The sequence below is a fragment of the Gallinula chloropus genome, assembly GCF_964237585.1.
Source record: "Gallinula chloropus genome assembly, chromosome: 13".
Classification (NCBI taxonomy): domain Eukaryota; kingdom Metazoa; phylum Chordata; class Aves; order Gruiformes; family Rallidae; genus Gallinula; species Gallinula chloropus.
Window position 1 is genome coordinate 18,145,452 of NC_140098.1, and position 22,135 is coordinate 18,167,586.

Below are 22,135 nucleotides of genomic sequence, written 5' to 3' on the forward strand. Positions count from 1 at the left end.
ACACCACGCACGCCTCCGAATAAATCCTTTTCCAGTGGGGCTGTATCGTGCATCCCGACCCAACAACAGGAGTCTCGACAAAGACCACAGTGCTGGCAAACATCTAACAGGCTCTGGGTCGCAAGTAACGCAGTTGCTTCAGCTGCAGGGATGTCACACAAGCCTCTGTTTAAATACTGCAAAGTGGTAATCTCCTGCTTTTGCTACTTTGAAACTGAGGAGGCAAAGGAAAATATTTGAATGTGCAGTCCTGAGGTCAGAGCTAAAGTTTGATTTGGGTTGGTTTGGATTAAGGAGAAACGTCCAAGAACAACTCACTGATTTACTTTATTTCAGGACTTGGCACACAGCTTGGACCAAGTTCAAAATCCAACGACACTGCGCCAGAAAACGCTACAGAAAGAGCAGAGATAGGAGACATCTGGACTGTGTTAGGAACTTAGAGCCATAAATTCCTTTAAAAATATTCTCTGCTCATGTTGGGACTTCTCTTGTTTTTGTTTCAAACAATCCAAATGTTAAAACTGTGTTTCAAATTAAAAGTTAAAAAAACCCAACAAAAACCCAAAGCCTCCCCTCCTCCAAGAAGGGCAACCCAAGCCAATTACAAAAGTAAAAACAAGATGATTTTAATGATCTCAGATGAAGAGTGAATGCTCCTATAGTGAAAGTAGTAGTTTCCAACTGCACTGCATCAATGCTCCTAACAGTGAAAGTGACAATTCTCACTCCTGTAGCATCACTACAAACTTCTCACACAAGCAGGACAGCCAATGTGTCCTGTAACAACACGGCCTCTCTGGTCATTCAGTACTCCTGCTTTGACACACAGTTTTAAATTAACACGGTGGCATTAACCCAAAAATACTTCTTTCCTTCTCAAATACTATGGTTTTAGGATAAAACTGGGGGGAAAAATAATTTTTAAATGGTTATTTAATCATTGTCATTGTAATTCCATGCATTTGGCAATTGTCATGCCAATCACTTTATAGCTCCTTAAATACCATGTAATCAGTTGTGCACTCCCTTTCCAGGAAGGCCACTACAAAAAAAAATGAAGGAAGGAAATGGATCTGGGAAAAGAAAAAGCTATTGTCAAGTTTTGGTATTTATTACAAAACTAGAAGAAATACAGGATTAATTATTCCGAGCACTCTATTAGAAAATCAAGTAGCTTTATAAATGAGTTTGTCTCAAAAGTTTCAGTTGATAATGTCTAATTGATTAACCCTTTAAATAAATGCCCCAGTAAGAAAGCCCGTTAGCACTACCCCTCAATGGGAAAGCACACAGGGCTCCCAAGCACTCTGCCCAGAGGGCTGGATTCAGCAGCAGAGACAGAGGAGCAGCGGAGCTCCAGGCCCTGCGGTCCCTGGAGATGGACACTGTAACTCTGGCATTTTCCTTTACCATGGGTAAGTTGGCTGGTTTGGTTTTATTCAGCATTTTTGTGTCTCTGCAGTTTTCCAAACTGGCTGGAGCTGTGTAACAATTAGTGCCAGGGAAGTGCTGAGATGCACAGCATGAGGCACACACTGTGTCCCCACCTGCATGACATCACACCTCCATTAACGGTAACGGATGAGTCCACTCATCCCCCTCCGAGGCCAAGATCAGTTGACAGATCAGGGTCTTGGAACAAAGTGTTGGGACCTTTTAAAATCCCTCGAAACATGGCTCGGGCTAGCAGAAGAGGAATTTCTCAGCATAGAAACTGCACTTCCCAAAGCCTGTTCCATGTGAAGAATTCCTCTTACCTTAAAATAAATATTTTTCATTAAAAGGCAAGGCAATTCTAGCCCAACCTCTGCTCAACTGCAAGTTTGTGTGGGACACTTAAGAGCAAATAACAAGCGAAACCAAGAGTTTCAGGAGAAGAGCCTGCACAGCTGAATTCAACATTCCGACTGAAGTCATACGGCACTCAAACTGGTTACAGTGGAAAGTCCCTGAAGTGCTCTCCAATAGTGAAAACTTGTGGTAAAGGTGAAATTCATTTCAAAGGATGCTACCTTCCCCTACCTTCCCTCCTTCCCCTTGCTGTGGATGTTAAAAACAAAAAAAAAAAGTGCCAGTGTTTAATTTATTCCATATTCTTTTTTATTTATACCGATTAATAGGACAGAGTATCCCACTCTTCCAAGCACATGCCTTCACACAGCACGGACTACTCTGCATTCAGCAACACGCATCATTTCCGGCAGTCCAGCTCCAGGAATAGAAAACTGAGGAAAGCAAGACAGCCAGATAAACAAATCATTCAGATACCTGAAAACCCTGGAGATACTGTAGCTGTCGTCATTTTATACCTAAGCTCCTCTGAGGCTTTCTGACAGCGCCAAACATAGATGAAAATAAAGAATTAATGGGCTGCTTTGAACTTCAAAATAAAGTAATTTTAAAAAATAAATCACAGACTTATAAGCAACCAGTCCAGAAAGTGAATCCTGCAAATGACGTTTCTGCAAGCACTGAACCCTGCCCCATTCAGCACAGCACACAAGGTTTGCTGCACTACATTTGTTCAATGATACACCTCATGGAAGATTATTAGTTCTGCTGTCTGCAAATTCTTTGCTATTTCACAGGTTTGATGCTGCCTCCACTGCTTGCAGTCATTCTCACCAGCAAAACTTAAGCGTGAACTTCTACCAAGTTCACACACAGCATTTTACGTGCGGCACAGGAGGTAAGACTGTTAGCTTTCACTCAAAATATTTTCTTTCAAAAGACAGTAACAGAAGTACAGAAATGACAGATCACTACCTGCTAAAGACAGCACAGGGAGTAACATCTCTGCAAACAGTTCACCTCAGCAGTGACAGTCCTGCAAAGACATCTGGGCAGGAAAGTTCTTCCAGCCCAATGGGATCGGGGCAAATATAAAATCAACTTCCCCCTCAAAGTCCAACAACAAACAAACCCTCTTTACTGCAGATAATATTCCTCTTCTACTTTTCTATATTAACTCAGAAAGCCAAATCAAGGAGGACAGAAGCAGGCCTGAAATATAAAATCCAGATTTCATTTCCTATCGCTCCCCTCCCCCAGGGGCTCAGGGGTGTTTAGATTCTGGGCTGTGGTTTAAGTCCATCTGTGTTCCTCAAGTATAAACATCTTCATTGAAAACAGACTCATCCTGCACAGCCATTCATTTAGTGAGCTCATCTGAGAGAGACACGGACTGGCACATTTCTATGACAACCAAAAGAAAAAAAAAAAGTAGCAGCTTGGCACAAATTAACACAGCTTTTTTAAGCCTCCCTATTGTTCCTGAGGCTGCTTGTTCTTCCTCTAGGATCTACAGGTATCTTGGATATATACTGCCCAGAACACCAACTCTCCACTTAAAGGTTGTCTCTCCACAGGGAAAGAGGCATTCTGTAGGATTTGATGTGGGATGGTACGCTCAAAAAATAGAAGAATCAAAGTGATGGGAGTACCATTCTGTCTAGTTCTCAACTGAATTAGACACACACAAACACATATCCTAAAGGGCAGACCAAACAGTGTGAACTAATAAAGCATTCCCCAAAAAATCCTCTCTTCAGAAATGAGTCCAAGTTCCTTGTTTTGTTTGAGTACCTTGCTGTGGATTACTCTCCAAAAGGAAAAGTAAAAATACTGTTTTCTCAAGAACAACAGAAGTCAAAACCAAGTGCCAACCTTTGAAAGCCATCACTAATGCTGGATCTCAGTCTGGCTGCTTTGTTCTCACACTGAGCCATGCTAACTTACAAATGAATGGAGGAAGGAAGGAATGAATGGCGACAGGGCCCGGGAAGGCTCTTTCCCTATAACCCGTTAATGGTTTCTTTTCCCACCTTGTAAAGCCAGATAGGCACAACAGGGAAAACATGACAGCATCTTCTCTTCACAATGATTTCATGCCCCAATACACACACTTAGATAAAATGACACTATTTTTTCAGCCAAGATACAGGCTTCAGTTCAAGCAACTGATGCACTTTCTTAAAGCACTGCTTATTTAAAAGTCCACACACCAAAGCAATCCTGCACCAGACAAATAAGGCAGCTCTTTCCCTGACATACATTGCCAGTCCATGAAGAATTCACATCGTCCTTATGTTTGTTATTCCATCCCCTCAAATCAGGGACTGCCAGCTTACACAATTTGTTAATTAGTAATACTTAAGATTGTTTTTACTAGTATGGTACAGATGCCAATTCACTCATAGCGATTCCCAACAAGAGAGAAAGATGCTGTGAGTAAAAACAATGGAATGGACTCCCAGGATCTAGAAGTGCCAAGCCACAAATACAATGCCAGAAGAATAATTTTTTTTCACTCCCATTATCCCCACCTTAATTTTCCTAGATTTAGTCCCAAGCCAGGCTTTACTGAAACAGGCAGCCTGCTGCATACTCTACTACGACTCCATAGGTCGCAATGGCTCGTGCCATGCGACCACAGAAATGATAAATAACAGGGATAAAGAGATTATTTGTTTGTTTTAATTCACAGAAACCTCAGTGCAACTTTGTCTACTATGGTCAATTTTTTTCTCCTGGCATCATTAAGGGTTTCCCAGTCACACATAGACTGCACCCATCAACTCAATGACTTTCATCTCGACAGTGTTTTGACTTGATCTTTTACTCACAAGTCATTTTGTTTAATTTGCTTCAGACATTTTTCTGCACACGACTCAGAGTAGTGATACACTGCCAGGCAAAGCACTGAAATGTTCCCAAAGGCATAGATGAAGGAAAACTCAGTTATTAGTGGATCTAAAAGGTACTTCTGATTACTTAACCAGCTTGCCACAGACATAGAGCGCAGCTAGCGCATTATGGCTGTTCGTAGTAGACACAAGTTTGATGCATGAGCTGAAACCACTGTTACCTCCAGGTGGAATTAGATGCTAGAAAGACCAAAGGAGTCTAAGCCCAGCCCTAAGGTCTCATCAGTTCTCCCAAAACTCAGGACAGCAGTGTAGAGCCACAGGAAAGGCAATCTCCTCCTCTCCCTGAACAGCTCTCCTCAGTCAAGGGTCAGATCAAGAGACATAAGATACAATCACCTTCAGGATTTACTCTCAGAAATTCAATCAAGACACAGGAATTTTCCTTTTTTAAAAAAAAAAAACCCTATAAATTAGTCAAAAGCAAGAAAAGTGTGGTCCTTTTTTCTTAACAGCCATTAAAGTGCTAAACTGTATTTTTCTGTGCAGTGTTTCCTAAGTCATAAAACCAATTAGGGAATAAAACCTCAAGCTGAAGCAGTGTCTTCACTGCAAGCCACGTGGCAACTATGGCAAACACCACAGCATGTGTTCTGTACTGGCTCTCACCTGCACCTGCAGCTGGCAGGGCAGTCAGAAATACAGGCACTGGGGAAAACCAGACTTAGGATAGAGGATTTCTCTAAGTGCAGCACATTCCCCTTTCCAGGCTAAACCTGCAAACAGTGGGCTGCACTGGATATTTTCTGCTGCCTACATCAGATCATCCTGCTAGGAACACGCTACTATCTGCAGGGTATGCTCCCCAGAGATAGGTATGCTCCTATCTACTGTGGAACAGGCAAAGACCACACAGCATCACGCTGTATTTCCAGCTCTCTGCAGGGGTATCCCTATGCCACGTCTTGTCTCTTCAATATAAAGACAGGACACTTCTGAGACCAATGCCATCACTGCAGATGGTGATGAGTTACAACCAGGAAGCATCCATCCTTCTGCTGCACTTCACTGAAGAACCCAGCAGCAAACAGCTCCTTCCTCGTCTCCATTGCTCAATTCTGTGTGTTCAGAAATGTCTGTCTTTACACTGCTGTCTCTCTCCTCTCATCTGATAGGATGGCAAGAAAAAAATCCAAGCTACATGGCAACAGGTTTGATATGCTTGCTGGGCAACACTTACAACCTCTTTTTACAAAGGTTAAGATTAATTCAAAACCAGAAAATTCCTGCTTTTTCCTATACAGATGAGACTTCCAGTTCTCTGATGGGGAAATTAAGTGATGTGACATTAAGCAGCTCATGAATCTCTTCAATTAATGCATTCTGCACAACAGAGACTTCCAGGGAATTATCTGCAACCACAGCAGCGTCTCATTCCCACTCTCATGTCCCTGAGAATGAGTCACTCCAATTCCCATATTCTTGCTGCAGGCAGAGAGCTAAGGACTATTCCCTGTCTTCATTAGTCAGGCAAACGGTTGGAATCAAATGCTGAAACTACTTGCACAAAACTTTAATTAGGGTTACCTTATTTTCTGCAACTATTTGAGTGTAGTTAGCATCATCTCCAAGCTCAGCACCATTCCACAGTGAGATCCAGGGCCACCACTCTCCTCTCTGAACATGTCAGCCCTTTACAGCAGGGCATGGGGAAGTGGAAGGGGGAAGAAGAGAGTTTTGAGACAGGCGGAATGCCTTCTGGCTCTCCAGCACACGAAGGGTCAGGAAGGCCAGCTACACCTGCAACAGGGCTCTCCTAAACCTCCACACTCTTTATTGCAATGCTATACCAATTAAAAGAGATTTTACCATTATTAAACTGGTTTGGGGGACATAAGGGTGCAACTGCAGCTAGTTTTACACACTGAGGGATACTGTAATTTCCATTAAAAAAAACAATCCCAGAAGAGACAAGATCTACATACAAACGTTTTCAAACTTGACAAAGCCTTTGCTGCATACAGCCAGTAGTCTGTAGGTGCTTCATGTGATTTGCAAACTAGAAACACTGGAATTTTAGGCCAGAAGGGTGTCATTGACTAATGGGGATTCTCCTTTCCCTCTGGAGTATAGGTTTATAGAGGAATAAGATCATGTTCTCCAGGCAAGTTTATATGAAATGATTCATCTCTGGCCAGCTGCAGTCAAGACATCTGCTTGTTTTCATTTCACTACAGGGAGATTCACCCTCCCCCCCTTACCTCTAAAGACAGCCAAGATTACATCCAATTGTAAAAATCAACAACTTAAAAACTAACAAGTTTTTTTATTCTAAGTTTTTTATTTTAACCAAGAAGTCAGGTAAATTACACAGAGGCCACATATCCACCTCTGCTCCACCTAAAGCACTCCTAAGAAACACAAAGTGACTAGTAGGTGGAGGAAGTCCTATTTAATCAACAGAGCATTGACTTTAACACGGAGACATCACCTCTGTATCCTGTGGTTTACATGCCTATCTGCCCAAATACATGAAGGTTTTTCTTTGTTTTGAGAATCCCTCACACATTCCACATGGGATCACACAGACAGTCCTTGCGTGGTCAAATAAAGTTTGTGAACCCATGCTTTTATAGCTTTTCCATACTAATCTGCACTCTGGGCATATATCCAATTAAAACCTCATGTATAGATCACTAGGTTACTAACTGGCTTGCATACTTGGGGGGAAGGGAAATAACAAGCTCATGACTGCATAATTTAACACTGCCTGCACTTTCACTTTTATATGCACAAGTCTTTATAAAATCTAGTCTTACAACAAATAAAGAGTAACAATGCTTGCTGAAGAGGAACTCGGGTCCCTACGTGCTACAACACACACTAGCTGATGCTGAACACATTTACATTAGTGTGAACTCCAGTGCAAAGACAAGGTCTTTTCAGAAACACACTACAAAAACAGGAAGCAAAGAGGAAAACTTCACAGTGTTTGGAAACAGCAAAGCATTGTTTGTACAGGATTTTCTTACAAATGCAAGAGGGGGAAAAAAACGTGGTAACGTGAAATCCGAGTACAGCAAGAGTTAGACACAAGGGTCTCAAGACAGTAACTCTCAAAAGATCTCCAGGTACTGATGCCACAGACAAGAGCACATGGTAGGGTGTTCTTTTCTCCTATTTCCCCTGAAAAAAATTCCCACAAGTAAAGAGAGACAACGTCCAAACCCCTTGACATTAAAGCTAGGTAACACAGCACAGCATCTGAATCTCAGTTAAAGCAGTTATGATAAACGAAGCGGCATCAGGAAACACATCACCCACCAAAATTAAACACTTCCATTATTTTTAAACTGCGTTCAAAAGGGAAGAAACAATAGCATAGGGCTTGCATGCTGTGGGCTGCCCCAGGAGGCAATCTTCACCTCACATTACAAAGCTACACTGTGGACTACAACCCTTCAAGAGGAGTCAAAAAAGCTCCTGTCACAAGCACACTGCGGTCAGTAACTCGGAGACTTCCCTTTTCAGCTGGAGCACAGAGATACGATCTCTAACTTGAAGCTGGTTGAAGTTTTTCATATCATCACCTCCTTTCTTCCCCCTTCAAGTCCGCCGTGGTCATGCTGTAGCACTATAAACACATACAGCCTGCACAATGCATGCACAATGCATGTAGTCAGCCTGCCTCAATCCCAACCCTTAAAACCAACCAACCAACCTACACACCAGTCCACAGGTTTAAAGCAACAGAGAATTGGTCCTATATTTGGGTAAGCACCAAAGAGGGCTCAGTACTTTCCCATGTCTTCTATCGCCATGAGGAAGCAGCTTTATACATGGTCAACTCCCACAAGAGATTTGATTTCACCAGATTTAAAGTACATTAGTCAACCTAAATCACTGGGGACATCTGAAATAACTTACAATAAATCAGAGAAGATTAATTGCAAGGGAGGCAGTGACACAGCACCAAAAGAAGCATCAGTTAGTGTTAGGAGAGAAGCCATTAGCAGTATTTCTCAATGCCAATATTTTTTTCACCATAAACACAAGAGCAAGATGATGTTACAGTCTTCAGGCAAATGCTGGGCTCCAGAGGCAAAGTGGTTACCTAGAAGGGGTATGTCAATATTTAATACCAAAGTGCATGTCTGGTCCTGCACATTTCATTTCATTTCAAGCTTTTCCAGCTTTATTTGCTGTTTCGTTCACAGCAATCACAAAAGATGAATTATCTAACCTCAGAAAATGTGTTTTCAGTCAGGTGAGACGTTAACTGTGTCCATACCACCTCCAGCAACACAGTTCTGTGCCAGTTTAAGTTCTATGTGTTCTTCAATATCCACATTATTTGGTTGCAAAGCAGATGGGATTTTCAGTGCCAGGACTCCACTCAAGCCGCTTGCTCCTCTGGGAGAGGAGGAAGAGCCTGTTCTGTGCCTCTGGATGTCAGGCTACATTTTAGTTAAAAATTTGAAACTTTCCTCAGAAATCACCATAACAACAGTAACAAAAAAAAAATAAATCTGAGGGGTCTGAAAGAGCCAGGAAGAGTTGAAAGGAAACTCAAGAAAGCAAAGACTAATAATTTGCACTTGCATGATACCTTTCATCAATGGTTCTCACTTACATATACCAAGAAAGAAAACTGGCTGCATTTCATAACAACAAAGGATTGGGAGTACTACTTCAAGGCCTTACTACACAGCTGGATTTCCAACTCCTTTTGCAGGAATATGTGAAGAAGTATCAGTCTTACTGCACTGAAAGAGCAAGTTGAAGCTCCTTTTCCAATCCCACAATTGTGCTATTATAACCTATTTACTGAAGATAGTATCTTACAGCAGCTGCATAGATTATCTTCTGGTTTCAACAATGACTGAACAACATCCGTAACATGATGTTGTTTTCTCTTTCTCCAGACATTCAAATAAACCTCCGTGTCCTACCTTACTGTTGGATAAGGAACACAATTGCTTCATTGAACACGATTCATCTTCCAAAAGGAACCAACAGGTAATCAAGCTATGGGCATCTGACTACCGTGCAGTAAGACCAGGACATGGATGGACCCCATTCAACACAGCCCACTGAAGTAGACTGAAATCTCTACTGCAAAAGTGAGTGCTGTTGTCCAAAGACACACTGGGCCTTTCACAGTTTTGGGTCCCCCCCCTCCCACTTTCTTTCCCATAGCCAACATATTAAATGAACTGTTGAGATGACAGAACCTTAGTTCTGTGTGTTCCATCACAGAGCTGGATCATCCAAGGAAAGCACACCCTCACAACTCTCCATCGCTGGCATCCGGTGCCCAGCCTATCACTGTAACTGCCAAAGCAAAGAAACCCTCTTGTTGCAGAACTACCCTGCCAGGAATACCTCGACATCCAGACCCCCCAACCAGAGTAACTGCATAGCTACCAGAAAAGTATCTGCAGAATTGCTCCAGCTTACACCAATGGCTCATACACCCACTATTTAAGAGTCCACATAACTTTCTACTTTCAGTTTCCTATCGTCTTGCAGTTTACACTGTAGTAGATAGAAATGCGATGTTTTGAGATACCTCATATTCTTCTGAAGTGATTCCTCAATTTAAGAAAACAACATCCAAAAGTTTGTATATTAATTCCAAAGTATGAGAAGGGAGAGAGAACCGCTGACCTTTATTTTTTCCAAAACCATATCTCAGCACCCAGCTTCTACAGTAATTTCACAAGATTGCTCTCATCCTGAAAATTTCAGCGCAGTCGAGGTTTCCCTGACTTACTCTCTACTTCTGAAATCAAACTTAACAGCCTCTACAGCATAAACAACGTGGTGGGTTGTCAGGAGGGACTATTAGGAGAATACACAAAGCAGGCATGCCGCAGAAGGCAAGAGACTTGAACTGATTGGCACCTGGTTCCCCGACAGACTTTCTCTTTGCAGGAAGATTGAAAGGTACTAAGAAGAGCACAACACCCTGGGCCACCTTCTGCTGTCAGTCACTCTCCCACACTTTCACTGATTTTTAGTGAGATTTACAACCATTAACAAAACAAAGAGCCACCAGAATCGGGAGGGGAGATGTAGCCTGGTGGCCAAAGCAAAGAAATCTTGTTTCCGCTCCAACTCCGTTACATCACTGTTCCAGTGACTCATCGTGACAATTAGTAACCTAATACTATCAGGACATGCAACCGAATCTCGGTGCCCAACCTAAGACTCCCCAGAACAAACCACAGATGCAAACACCAACCGCCAAGGCACTGCAAATTAAGCACACACCAGCAGTAGACGAGATGTCTGAAAAGTCTCATCTATATTTGTCTCTCTTTTCCCCATGTATAAAATCATTGGCTATAAAGCACTTTGAGACAGTTGAAGCATAGTGAAGTTGAAATCCAATGACTTGTAGAGTGAAGTCTAATATTAGAGTGTCACCCAAAAAATTGTGGGGTTTTTTTTTTTTCTGATTTCTTTAAAGGCCAAAAACAATCCCTCTTTTTTTGTTGTTCACAGAGGGTCAAGGCAGACATTCATATCTAGGGAAAAAACACACACCCTTAGTATTTGGTTAAAAGGTTGGATTCCACTTGGCAAGTTCCAGGAACTTTTTTCTAAAAAGCCATTTCTCCTTGCCTGTTAACAATGCCATGTCTGAAAATGGGTAACGAAGCCAGTCAGTCTTACTTATGGTCTCATACAGAGCGAAAGCACAGCCTGCTCACAAATACACATGCATTGTATTATAGTAGCAAACAAAAGTCTCTGTGGTTGAACAAGAACCCCATTACACCCAGAACCAGACATGGTAAGAGACACCTCCCGATCCCAAAAGCTAGTACTCAAATAGCCAAAACAAAGACTGGAAAGGAAGGACAGCTGCCATGCAAGGAACAGCAAGTCACAGCTTTTCCATTGAGAAGCATCTGCTCCATATTGTTTGGAAGTGACTGTTATGAACACACCATGGGTAACTTCATGAAGTTTAAGGGGAAAAAGAAAAAAATCCTTTAAAAATTATCCAAACTGTCTACCTGCACATGCAATTACCTCATTTTCTTCAGTTAGATGTTAATTGTCTATACACAAGTAAAGAATAAGGCAACTGATTTTGTTACAAAATTCTTGCCTTACCTTTGGGATAACATCACCAGAAATCTCACCCATAACATACACACAGTATCTGTTCGCTTCAAATTATGTACAAATATTTCTGATAATCACTTGTAAATACAGTTTCTCTTCAGGCCTATGAAAAACATTATATAAAACATAAATATAAAATAATTCTATTTGGTAATACAATTATGTATTCTCAAAAAACCCTCCTCTGATTTAGCTTAATCTCAGCTTTCTTCAGGCAACATTTATTGTACCACATGTACTACTTCTGTAAACAAAAATCTTGCAAAACCTAAATCCATTTCTCTGTTCTTTAAGATCTGAGTTTTAATGTTTTCAAAAGCAGAAACAGATTTTATTTTATTCAGCCTATCTTAAAGCACTGGAAATAGAAGAAGCAAAGCCCTTCAGTGATGATAGTTTCAAGCATGCCCATTCTTCGTTCATGAAATTAGAGAACTGGAGTTTGAGGAGCACTGGATGTTCATTTTTAATCCATCTTTTTTGAAGCCCTGGTTATTGCTCTTCTCCATGTGAGTGAAAGTAATTTTTCCTTTAAAATTTTTCACCCAATGAGAAAATCATGCAATCCCTTGATCACAGGAGCAAGAACTACAACCTACTTTGAAAAGTGCAGGAGCTCTTTCTTCTCAAACAATTGCTAATTCTGAGCAGACAAGGGAAAGAGATGCTTCAAGGGCCCATACAAGGCTTATACCATTTTAAACCTCACACTTTGCCACTGCCTCCGAGATGAAAATGTCCGCAGATGCAAATATCAATCAAATATCAGCAGAAGGAGCAAAACCATCTTCTGATGCCTCCAAGAAATCAGGGGCAGCTGCCCCTGTAGAAGATTCATCCTCATGCAAGCTTCAACCAGGACCACATGCCATAGCAATATTTCAGCAGATTTCAAGACCAAATGGGGGAAAACACATCAATTTTCAGTGAGCAACTATTTTTTTTCGTAATAAACGTCTATTGTCCAGTGAAGAGAGGCAGAAGGGAGCCAGTGCATGCCCTGCAGAGCATGGCATGAGCTTTTAGGAATCCCGAACAAGAAGGGCACACACCCTGGTGCAGCCTGACGCTGGGCCACTCAGAAGCTACGTCATGTTTCCCTGCATCACTGACATCGGCTGGCACTTCCTCCCACAGTACCTTGACTTTTCAGCTGCAGGGATGTAAATTAAAAAAAAACCAACCCCCAAAAAAAAACCCCAAACAAAAACTAAACCAAACAAAGAAAACCCCACACCCCAAAAAAAGAAAATAAAACCACCTTGCACTTTCTGAACCTATTTTTGCTGATCCACCACGATTCTACTGAATACACCCCAGCAAATCGCACGCACTTCCCCCAGCTTTGCAGGGCACAAAGGCGTAGAGGATGCACTTGGGTCCCATGGGCTTTCACATCTCAACTATGTCCATTGCTGTCCTTGCCAGGGCTATCAAGAGTGTGGTGGTCGCATTCCATCAGGTTCCCTGCCCTCAGCCCCTCAGAGGCTTTCCCTATGGAAGAAAGTAGCGTCACAAACTTGCCACCAGGACAGTGATGTCTAAATGCTGGCATAAAACAGGCAGAAGAACAACAGCTTCTACAGTACCAGTTTTGCCTAACAGGGAAATTTCCAGCAAGCCTTTTGCTCATAAAAGACTCTCATGTCAGCTGCACCTTATCTGCCAAACAAAGAAAAACAAATCGGGGTTCTACTGATACAAGTCTAAGAGCAGATTCAGCTATCTCCCCGCAAGCAGCAGTCAACCTGAAAGCTGCACGGTGATCTTTCGCTGAACCTTTCTGGCTTTCTGAACAGCACATCCTGCCATTCACACTACAAGCAATGAATGGTAATCCCCCTCCTCAAATTACCCTACTGATTTCAACAGAGCGAGACCAAGAATGTACGTGACCGGGTGTACTTCCAGTTCAGATTTTAGTCACTGCAACGAGCTTCTTGTGTGCCTGGTACTAATCGAGCTCATCAAATAGACATGCTCAAATTCAGAAACAAGACACTCTTTTTTCTACGTTTCTAAAGAAAAGGAAAAAGACTTGAAATTATTTTAAAACATACTGAGAACTCCATTAAAGTAGAAGGAAACAGCCTTCACCATGAACTCATACCCTGGACACCACAGTCTGCAGCCTGGCATGTTACCTGCTTTCCTATTTCCTACTCTATTGGTCCTGTCCTGTCACTCATGGGACAGCCCAAGAGACAAAGTCAAGAAATCACTTCAAGTACTGGAAATGCCAGTACTGGTAACATCAAATGTCCACAAACCCTGAAACAAGACCCCCTCCTCCAAAACCTAGAGAGTATAGTTAAATTCTCCTAATTCTTAAGCCTATGACATGAAGACCTTTTAATTTAGCATCTGGTTCGGACTTCTTTGTGTTTTCTTCCACAACCACAAGAGCTAAAACTTCGCTCACCACTGACGTGCTTGGTTATAATGTATGCTTTTCAATTGTCTCTTCCCTTTCCTGGTATTGCCCCTCTATTCTTAAATATTGTGCAAAACAGGAAAATTTTACGCAAGGATTTAATAATACTTTTCTTTTTTTTTTTTTTTTGGCAGCAATTCCAGCCTACCATGTTTCCCCTCTCTTCTTCCTCCACAGTCTGGCGGACTATAAGCTGAAACAGATCAGTTCCCTCATCCAGCTAGAAGACAACAAATTTACAAAAGGATCAAACAGATATACAGTGTTCACCAGCCAGTTCACACAGATTTTCTGCAAACTGTTGAGCATGTAGAAAAGACAGAGTGAAGGGATATGGCAGAGATGCAGAAATGATTGGCACAGGCCAGGACTACCTAGGACAACATTACAGCCATTGACACAAAAAAGTTATTTTATTGAGGGCACATACAAACACAGGTGCTCTACAGGGATTATATATTCTAAACTATCAATCATCTTCAAACACACAATTGTTTCTGGAATTAAGCACTACGTATCTATAAGCACATGCAGATACAGAAGAAAACTGATGCAACTAGCACTGCTCAAAACACTAATAAACAAGCCACAATCTACTCATACAACCCACAATGTAATTACTTCTAAAGACTCCACAAGGCTTGAACTATTTGAGGTAGGTCTCTTCTTTCATAAATCCTATGTGGAGAGATAAGTAAAACCCTGTTAGTCCAGCCACACTTATTAACATAGAGGGAAATGAGAGATGCCACTTTCCTGTATCACATTAAAACCCACCTGTTATTTAGGAACTTTCTAAGTATAAACAAACTATATGCAATAAATTAAAGAGTTCGAAAGACATCACTCCTCTCTGTGTACTAAACCTACCACCTTCCTCCTCAAAAAGTGTACACAGCTTTGTCAATGATTTCGGAGGGAGCAAGGCTTCAGCCTCTGTTCTCCCAGCCCTGCCAGCAATGCAAACCTAAGCCACACCAACTGGAACACTGATGTGGGTGGGACTGTCAACTTCACCTTTCACCTCTGAAAAACTAAATGTCCTTTATGTGCTTCATGGAATCATAAAACGGTTTGGGTCAGATGGGGCCTTTAAAGGATCATCCACAGGCAGGGACATGTCTCACTAGATAAGGTTGCTCAAAGTCCCATCCAACCCCACCTTGAATGATGCCAATGATGGGGCAGCCACAATCTCTCCAGCCAGTACATCCTCTCCTAGAAACACCACACCCTGGCTTGGATGATCTAGCAGACTCTTCCCATCACTAGCTACAAATAAAATACAATACAGATGAGCTCAACCCGGTGAGGGATGCTGAAGGCCTCCAGTCCCTACTCTGATACAGGATCAGGTCCCCACTGAGGACAGAGGCAGTTTACAAGCTTCCTCAGGGGAACTATTAGCACCACATAGTGGCTACCACATCTTTACTCCTTGGACAAAACAAGAAACGGGGCAAAAGTGTTTCTGAGTATCCTTTTTATTTATGCTCCTAAACATGTAAAATTTACTGGCAGGGTGTTAACACTAATAGCCTTAAGAGTTCTCACTCTATCAATGAATATAGCTTCTGTTTTCATATTTTATATAACCTCTGTGACATATAAACACGTACCTTAACACTACTGACTTACATATGCGCCTTTTAACCACTGTAGGAACTGTATTTTCAAAGGTATGTTTGATAGGCATTAAGCAACTTTAAAGAAGTATCTTGTTAGGTTTTCTTACGCAGAGCTACAAACTGGTATAGGAATAAACCAAGTTTGTCACAACAGAGTAACATTCCAGTAAATCAGAGTCTTCAGAAAACTGTGGGGTTTGTTAATGCAGGCACACGCCTGCCTTCACTTCTGTTCTGAAACCGAACCTCAATTCCAACAGCACAGATAACACCGAGCAATTTGTGCTCAATTTGCAGAGAGTTCTAAATTATCATGGGTTGTATGCAAATTAAAAGATTCAATGCTTTCTCTGAGGTACCTGAAGAAAATACCAGATAGCAACAGAGTAGCCCAGAATAGTTAAAAGCACATACAGCCAAAACTCTTAGGTACCACTTCTTGTCCAAAAAGCCAATCATTTGCCATAGTAAACAATGGCAATTTTTTTTTAAATAGTAGTTTAGCTTTCAATTGTTATAAACAGATTTTAAAAATTAATCTTAAATTGCTTTGTTATGCATTTGTACGTAACCATATGATGTACTTAATCAATGATGGTTACACCCATCAAGCTAGCTTTAAGTGACACACAGAGAGCCCTATCAATAGCACAGGACTTACTGAACAAGCTGTTTACTTCACAACTATTATTATTATTGGTAATTTGTAATCATTCTACTTGGAGTCTGGATAATGCTACAATATTCTTCTTCCAGGAAAGCTTAAAAAAAATTCTTTGTATAAGATTGTTTTGAAACTTCTGAGCTCTGCATAATACTTCCCACTTGAGCTAATTGTTTTCCAAGGGAAATTTAATTTTAAAAAGTATGTTTTTCTAACTAATGGGAACCTGTGCTAAAGTAAACAATGAGTCCGGCTTGATAGGAATTTTTGCTCTATCTTTACCAAAAGAAGGAAGGAAAGACATGTAATAGCATGCTGAAACACATGCAGTAGCAGAATTGTTGAATTTTAGAAAACAATTAGAAGACAATTTTCTACTTCACTTCTCCTCGCTGAAACAGACCATCCTGCCTTGCCTCATTTAATATTAATTGGGTATGTTCTTGTCTCTAGAAGAAAAAATAAATGCAGTTCCCTAATCCACTTATGTTCCTGTTTCAAATACATTTCCAATTAGCTAGCTTGTCAATAAAACTATTGTCCTTGCACATTACTTCTGTAAAGAAAAGAGTTTAAAAGTCACTCAAATCATTTCAGGATTGTCACCAGCTTTGACTGTAACATTACATTACACTCGACTTACCTGCCAAGACAAAAACCAAGAAATGTGAAATGGGCATGAAAAGCCAAAGTTTCCACCTCCTTCAGGGATATTAATGAATAACTTCATGGTTTCAATTAAGTCTTATCTTCCCAGATGGGAATTAGAGGTCATCCCTAGCCAGCAAAAATGAATCACTTATTTATTCTTCCCCTGTCTGCTGCACATACACATGTATCACAAGTATTCCTTGGAACCCAGTACTTTTAACTCCTATTTCCAATCAGAGCAAGAATGGAGAAAGGCAAGGCAGAGACACGAAGGGACAAGGATATTAAAGACATGGAAATGCAGCTGCAACAGCAATCTTTAAACTAATGAAAATTAAATTTATGCAAACCTGCTGAAGATAACCATAGGTTTATTCTTCATGCACACAGAGACACAAAAAAATTCACACAAGGAATATTAAATTGGATATTATTCCTGTCTTTGTTTTTAATATGACTGCCCTTCAAGCTGTGCAAGGACAGAGCTCACTTTAAAAAAAAATAATTAGTAATGGCACTATATTTGAGTGTGGTAGGTGTTTATAAAATAAACATTATTCCTTTCATGGGGGAGAAAGTCAGATTCATCCCCAGGCAAGCTGTTGTCTGGCAAACAAAGTTTGCAAGTATCAGGATTTCCTACTGGGGCTTTAACATCTACATTAAAAAAAAAAAAAGTTACAGATCTGTATTAACTGTCAACAAAAACCAAACCCTTAACCAGAATGAAAGACTGGACAAGATGCAAGCGAAGCTGTACTGGTGAAACTGTACTATATTTAACCTATTCTTTGAGAAACAAGAAACACGAAGCAAACAATGGAAACAAGACGTAAATCAGATAAAGTCCCAACACCTACAATCGCGGGACTCTCCGCAAGCTAACACCTTTCCATTTGCTAACTGAGTACGTACACTTATTCAGAATACTATTATTATGACTCCTCTTTTTTTCAGGAAAGTGGACGTAATTCAATTCAAACAGCAGCTTCTGATAATGTCAGAAAAAGCACTTGGTAGAGAACCTGATTTTCTCCCTCCCCAAATTTTGCTGAAAATAAGATGGCCTTAACACCCGTTCCATTGCATTCTTGCACAGTGCTTCTGCTGGGAAAAGCTATCTTGTCAGCACAAAACACGTAACTGCCTTATTAAGCAACAGAAGTAGTTACCTCTCGCAAAAAACTTGTAGGCAGGGTCTTGTTATCCAGGCTTAGATGTAGACTACCCGGAAAAAAATGCAGATGAATAATCCATACACAAGCTAACGCTATCTCCTATATTGCAGCCTAGGCATTGGCAAGTAAAAGCTTGTGGGGAGAAGACTTCAATTCAAATACATGTCACGAGATAAAAAAAGAGGACAGAAATTCCCTAGAATTAAAAAAAATAACTTATCCACCGTACTGAGGGAAGTAATTTGCCAGGTCTGGATTTAGCTGTCATTACAATTTTTGCTTTCAAATACAAAACAAAGTGATGTTATTTTCCTGCTCAATTTTATTCATGTTATATAGAATGCAGTAAAACTCGTCATGCCAGAGGATTTGTAAAGGGATGATGTGAAGATTAATTAGTCGCTGCTCATAAAGCGCCTTGCCTGTGGAAAGCCCTATGTGTAAAAATGACCTTGTTATCAGAGTTGTTGAGTGCTCCCAACGCTCACTTTCAATGGATGGTATGGGTATTTTTCTACACCACTTGAAAACCAAATTAGCTGTATGTAAAATATCTACCTACAGTTTCAGGAAGCTTTGGTGCTATAGCCCACTTCAGTGGGAGGTGGGGGTTAAACTACCACATCGTTTTGCTTAAATCACATCCTTTCAGCTAAAAATAAATAAATAAGTAAATAAACAAATAGAATCTAGGTATCACAGGACCAATGCCCAAAAGATACCTGCTAAACGAACCCATATACTCAGGCAACAAGTGAACACGGATCTTACCCTAGCGCCCTAATTACTCCCTGGAAACTGAAGACACTACCTGAAATAATAAAGCACAGATATTTCTGTGAACAACGGTATTTACTTGGTGAGTTAGCACTGGAAAAAAATGATAAGGCGCAAGACGAAGCACGAAGAGCGCTGCTTAACAAAATGGAGCCTGCAATGGTACGTACCATGTTTTAGTACCCTCCTGCTATTTATATATGTAAAATAATTAGGAATGAGAACACCTCACTGGTAATTAAAGCACAACCCCACAGGACTTCAGAAATTTTCTCAGTGATGATTTCTTTGGCGACAGCTTTACCACCGAGCAGAGTTTGACGTCTCTTGTACAAACACAACTTCATGCCTGGTATTGCCACACTGCAGAGATTAACGTCTGAAGCATGATCGTGCCTCACTCTACCGGTATCCTCCTCTGCTCAGAAATAATCAGCTAAGGATACTGCCAGGAAAATGCCTCATCTCCACTGATACTCAACTTCCCCTCTACACTGATGGTATCTTAACAAAAAGAATTGCGAAAACTCCTCATGTCTTTCTGGGGTGGGATTTATTTTTTTTCCCCAGCCGCGCTCGACTGAATCTTCCTTCTCCCTCTGCACTGTGGCTCTATCAGAGAAAGAAAAATATTCCCTTGGAAACATCCTTAGCAGCCCGGTGGAAATGGTAAACCGAGATGTCATTGTGGCAGGAAAAAAAGAGCTCCGTGAGAATAGGCAGCTGGCCTACCTGGAGGGAGCTCCCACTGAAAACCTGCCGTGAACAGCCCCACAGCAGAGCTGCGAGACATTTCCACACGCTCCTTGTGTCTGCGCACAGAAGTGTGAAATAACCCAACCTGCGAGTACAGCACGGACTGGGTGAAACCCATTGAAACACACCATGAACAGGAATCTCCACAAAAGCCGATCTGCTCGCTCACATCACCGGTGTCCTATGGGAAGGCCAGAGCGAAGCCATTGAGAAGAAGGAGACGTTTACGTATAAATCAAGAGAGGACACAGTCGAAGCGCTGAATGATTTAAAAATCAGCGTAAAGCACCTTTCGTGAATTATCAGGCAAAATTCGGGTGTAGCCACATCACATATTAGAGATGAGTATTCCAACAACGCCGGCCATTAAATTTTAAGTTGTAGGTGTAAACATAAATCACATTTTTAAAGATCGTATCGGTCTTTTGTACCGTCGATACCACCGCCTTGCATTTTCCTCTTGCAGCATTTTCCACCAGGAAGAAAAACCCTGAAGGAATCTCCGTATTTCACGATCACACTGCCCTGTGGCTGGGGTATGTGACCGCCAAACCAGAGCCCCAAAACCGGGCCTAACACAAAGCAGAGCGGAGACCGTGCAAAGCCCCGAGCCTTCGCTCTCGAATTAAAAGCATCCTCCGCCTCCCCTCACCTCCAACTTGCCCAATGTGCCAGCAGATTTCTGCCGACTTCGGTTTCTGGGCAGAAGCGGCTCGGTAAGGCGGCCTCGTGTCGTGGCGGGGAGGGAGGAATTTTATTTTTTTAAGAAAAATAAAGAAAAAAAAAGGGGGAGAAAGGGGGGAAGCGGTGATAGCGGTAATAACGCTAGCAACAACTAGACTAGCTCGAAAAACGCCACCGAAACTAACAGTTTCACCCTCCCCAGGATTACAAAGAAGGAAAATAAAATCCCCGGCGGCATTCCGGGATTCGCGGGAGCCGAGCCCCCCCACCACCCCCAGCCGCCCCGCACCCCCGGCCCCCTCGGGCGGACCCCGCACGGGCCGACAGCAAGGCGACGCGGCACAAAGGCGCAGGCATTCCCCCCCCTCACACACACACACGCCCCCACCCCCTCCGGGCCACCCCGGCCCCGCGGCGGGTCTGTCCCCGCCGATGCCCCGCGGGGCGGGGGAAGCCGCTGGGGCCGCGGCCGCGCTGTGGCCGCCCCCCGCGGCGGTGGCGACGGGCCCGGCCGGGCTCTTACCGTGGCCGAGGCGACGCTGTTGTCTGCCAGGGTCAAGTGGTGCGGTTCCCACCGCCGCAGGAACTTGGAGGTGAGGATCTTGCTGAGAAACGTCCGGGGGTGCCGGATGACACACACCTGGATGTCCCCCTCCTGCAGCAGCTTGTACCTCATGCCGTTGCAGTGGAGCAGGGCTCTCCGGCACGGCGCGGCACCCATTTTATTCCCCTCGGGAGCGGACATCTCGCCCAGCAGCGGCTTGCTCTCCTCGGTCTGCCTGCGGTCGCTGCCCCCGCCGGAGCCGCCGGTGCGATCCATGGCAGCCCCGCGGGTCGGGGGTGGCGCTCAGCGGCGGCCGCCCGGGGAGACCGGTCTCTACGGGCGGTAGAGACGAGTATACCAAATAAAATCAAAAATAATGAAGAGGAAAAAAAAATAAAAAAAAAAAGAAAAAGAATCCAACCCCACGCGGCGGATTAAAAAAAATAATAAAAGAAAAAAGAAAAAAAAAAAGAACCGCCGAAAGGAGGGGGGGACCTGTCAGGGAAGATGGGGGAAGGGACTGAACCGCACCGGAGGGGGGAGAAGGGGAAGGGGGAAAGGGAAACGATAAAAATCCTTATTCAAACTTCAAAATCCGCCCCCGGCGGGTCCCCCTCGCAGCTCTCACAGCGCCGCGTCCATGCTCCCGGGCGGCCGCCGGCCGAGCGGAGGGTCGGCTCCCGGCGGGGACGGCAGACAAAAGCCGGCGGCGACGGTGGTGGGGGCTCCTGACGGCGGCGGGGGCTGCGGGGCGTCCGGCCGCGGTTCCTTCCTTTCCCCCGGGGCGTGTGCGCGAAAGCGTGCGGCGGCGGGCGCGCGTGTGCATGTATGTGGGTGCGTGTGTGCGTCCGTGGGTGCGGGTGTGTGTGGGCTCGGGGTGTGTGTGTATGTGTGTGTGCGCGCGCGTGTGTGTGTGTGTCCACGCGCGCCGCCGCCGCCGCCGCGGGAGGAGGCGGGCGAGAGGAGCGAGCGCTGCCGACAGCCTCTCGCCGGAGCGGCTCCGGGAACAGCCGATTGGTTCCGAAGGGGG

General features: G+C 43.0%; 1 protein-coding gene across 1 annotated transcript in view; it reads right to left on the reverse strand.

Moving 5' to 3' along the window:
• The window catches only part of CMIP (c-Maf inducing protein), a gene marked incomplete at its 5' end in the record, with an annotated part of 132,711 nt that extends 111,330 nt beyond the window's left edge, over positions 1-21,381 (reverse strand). The window contains 2 exons of the mRNA XM_084270299.1: positions 14,372-14,443; positions 21,085-21,381. Coding sequence (XP_084126425.1) covers positions 14,372-14,443; positions 21,085-21,381 — 369 coding nt within the window. The remainder of the gene's footprint in view (positions 1-14,371; positions 14,444-21,084) is intronic.
• Between the last annotated feature and the right edge of the window lie 754 nt (positions 21,382-22,135).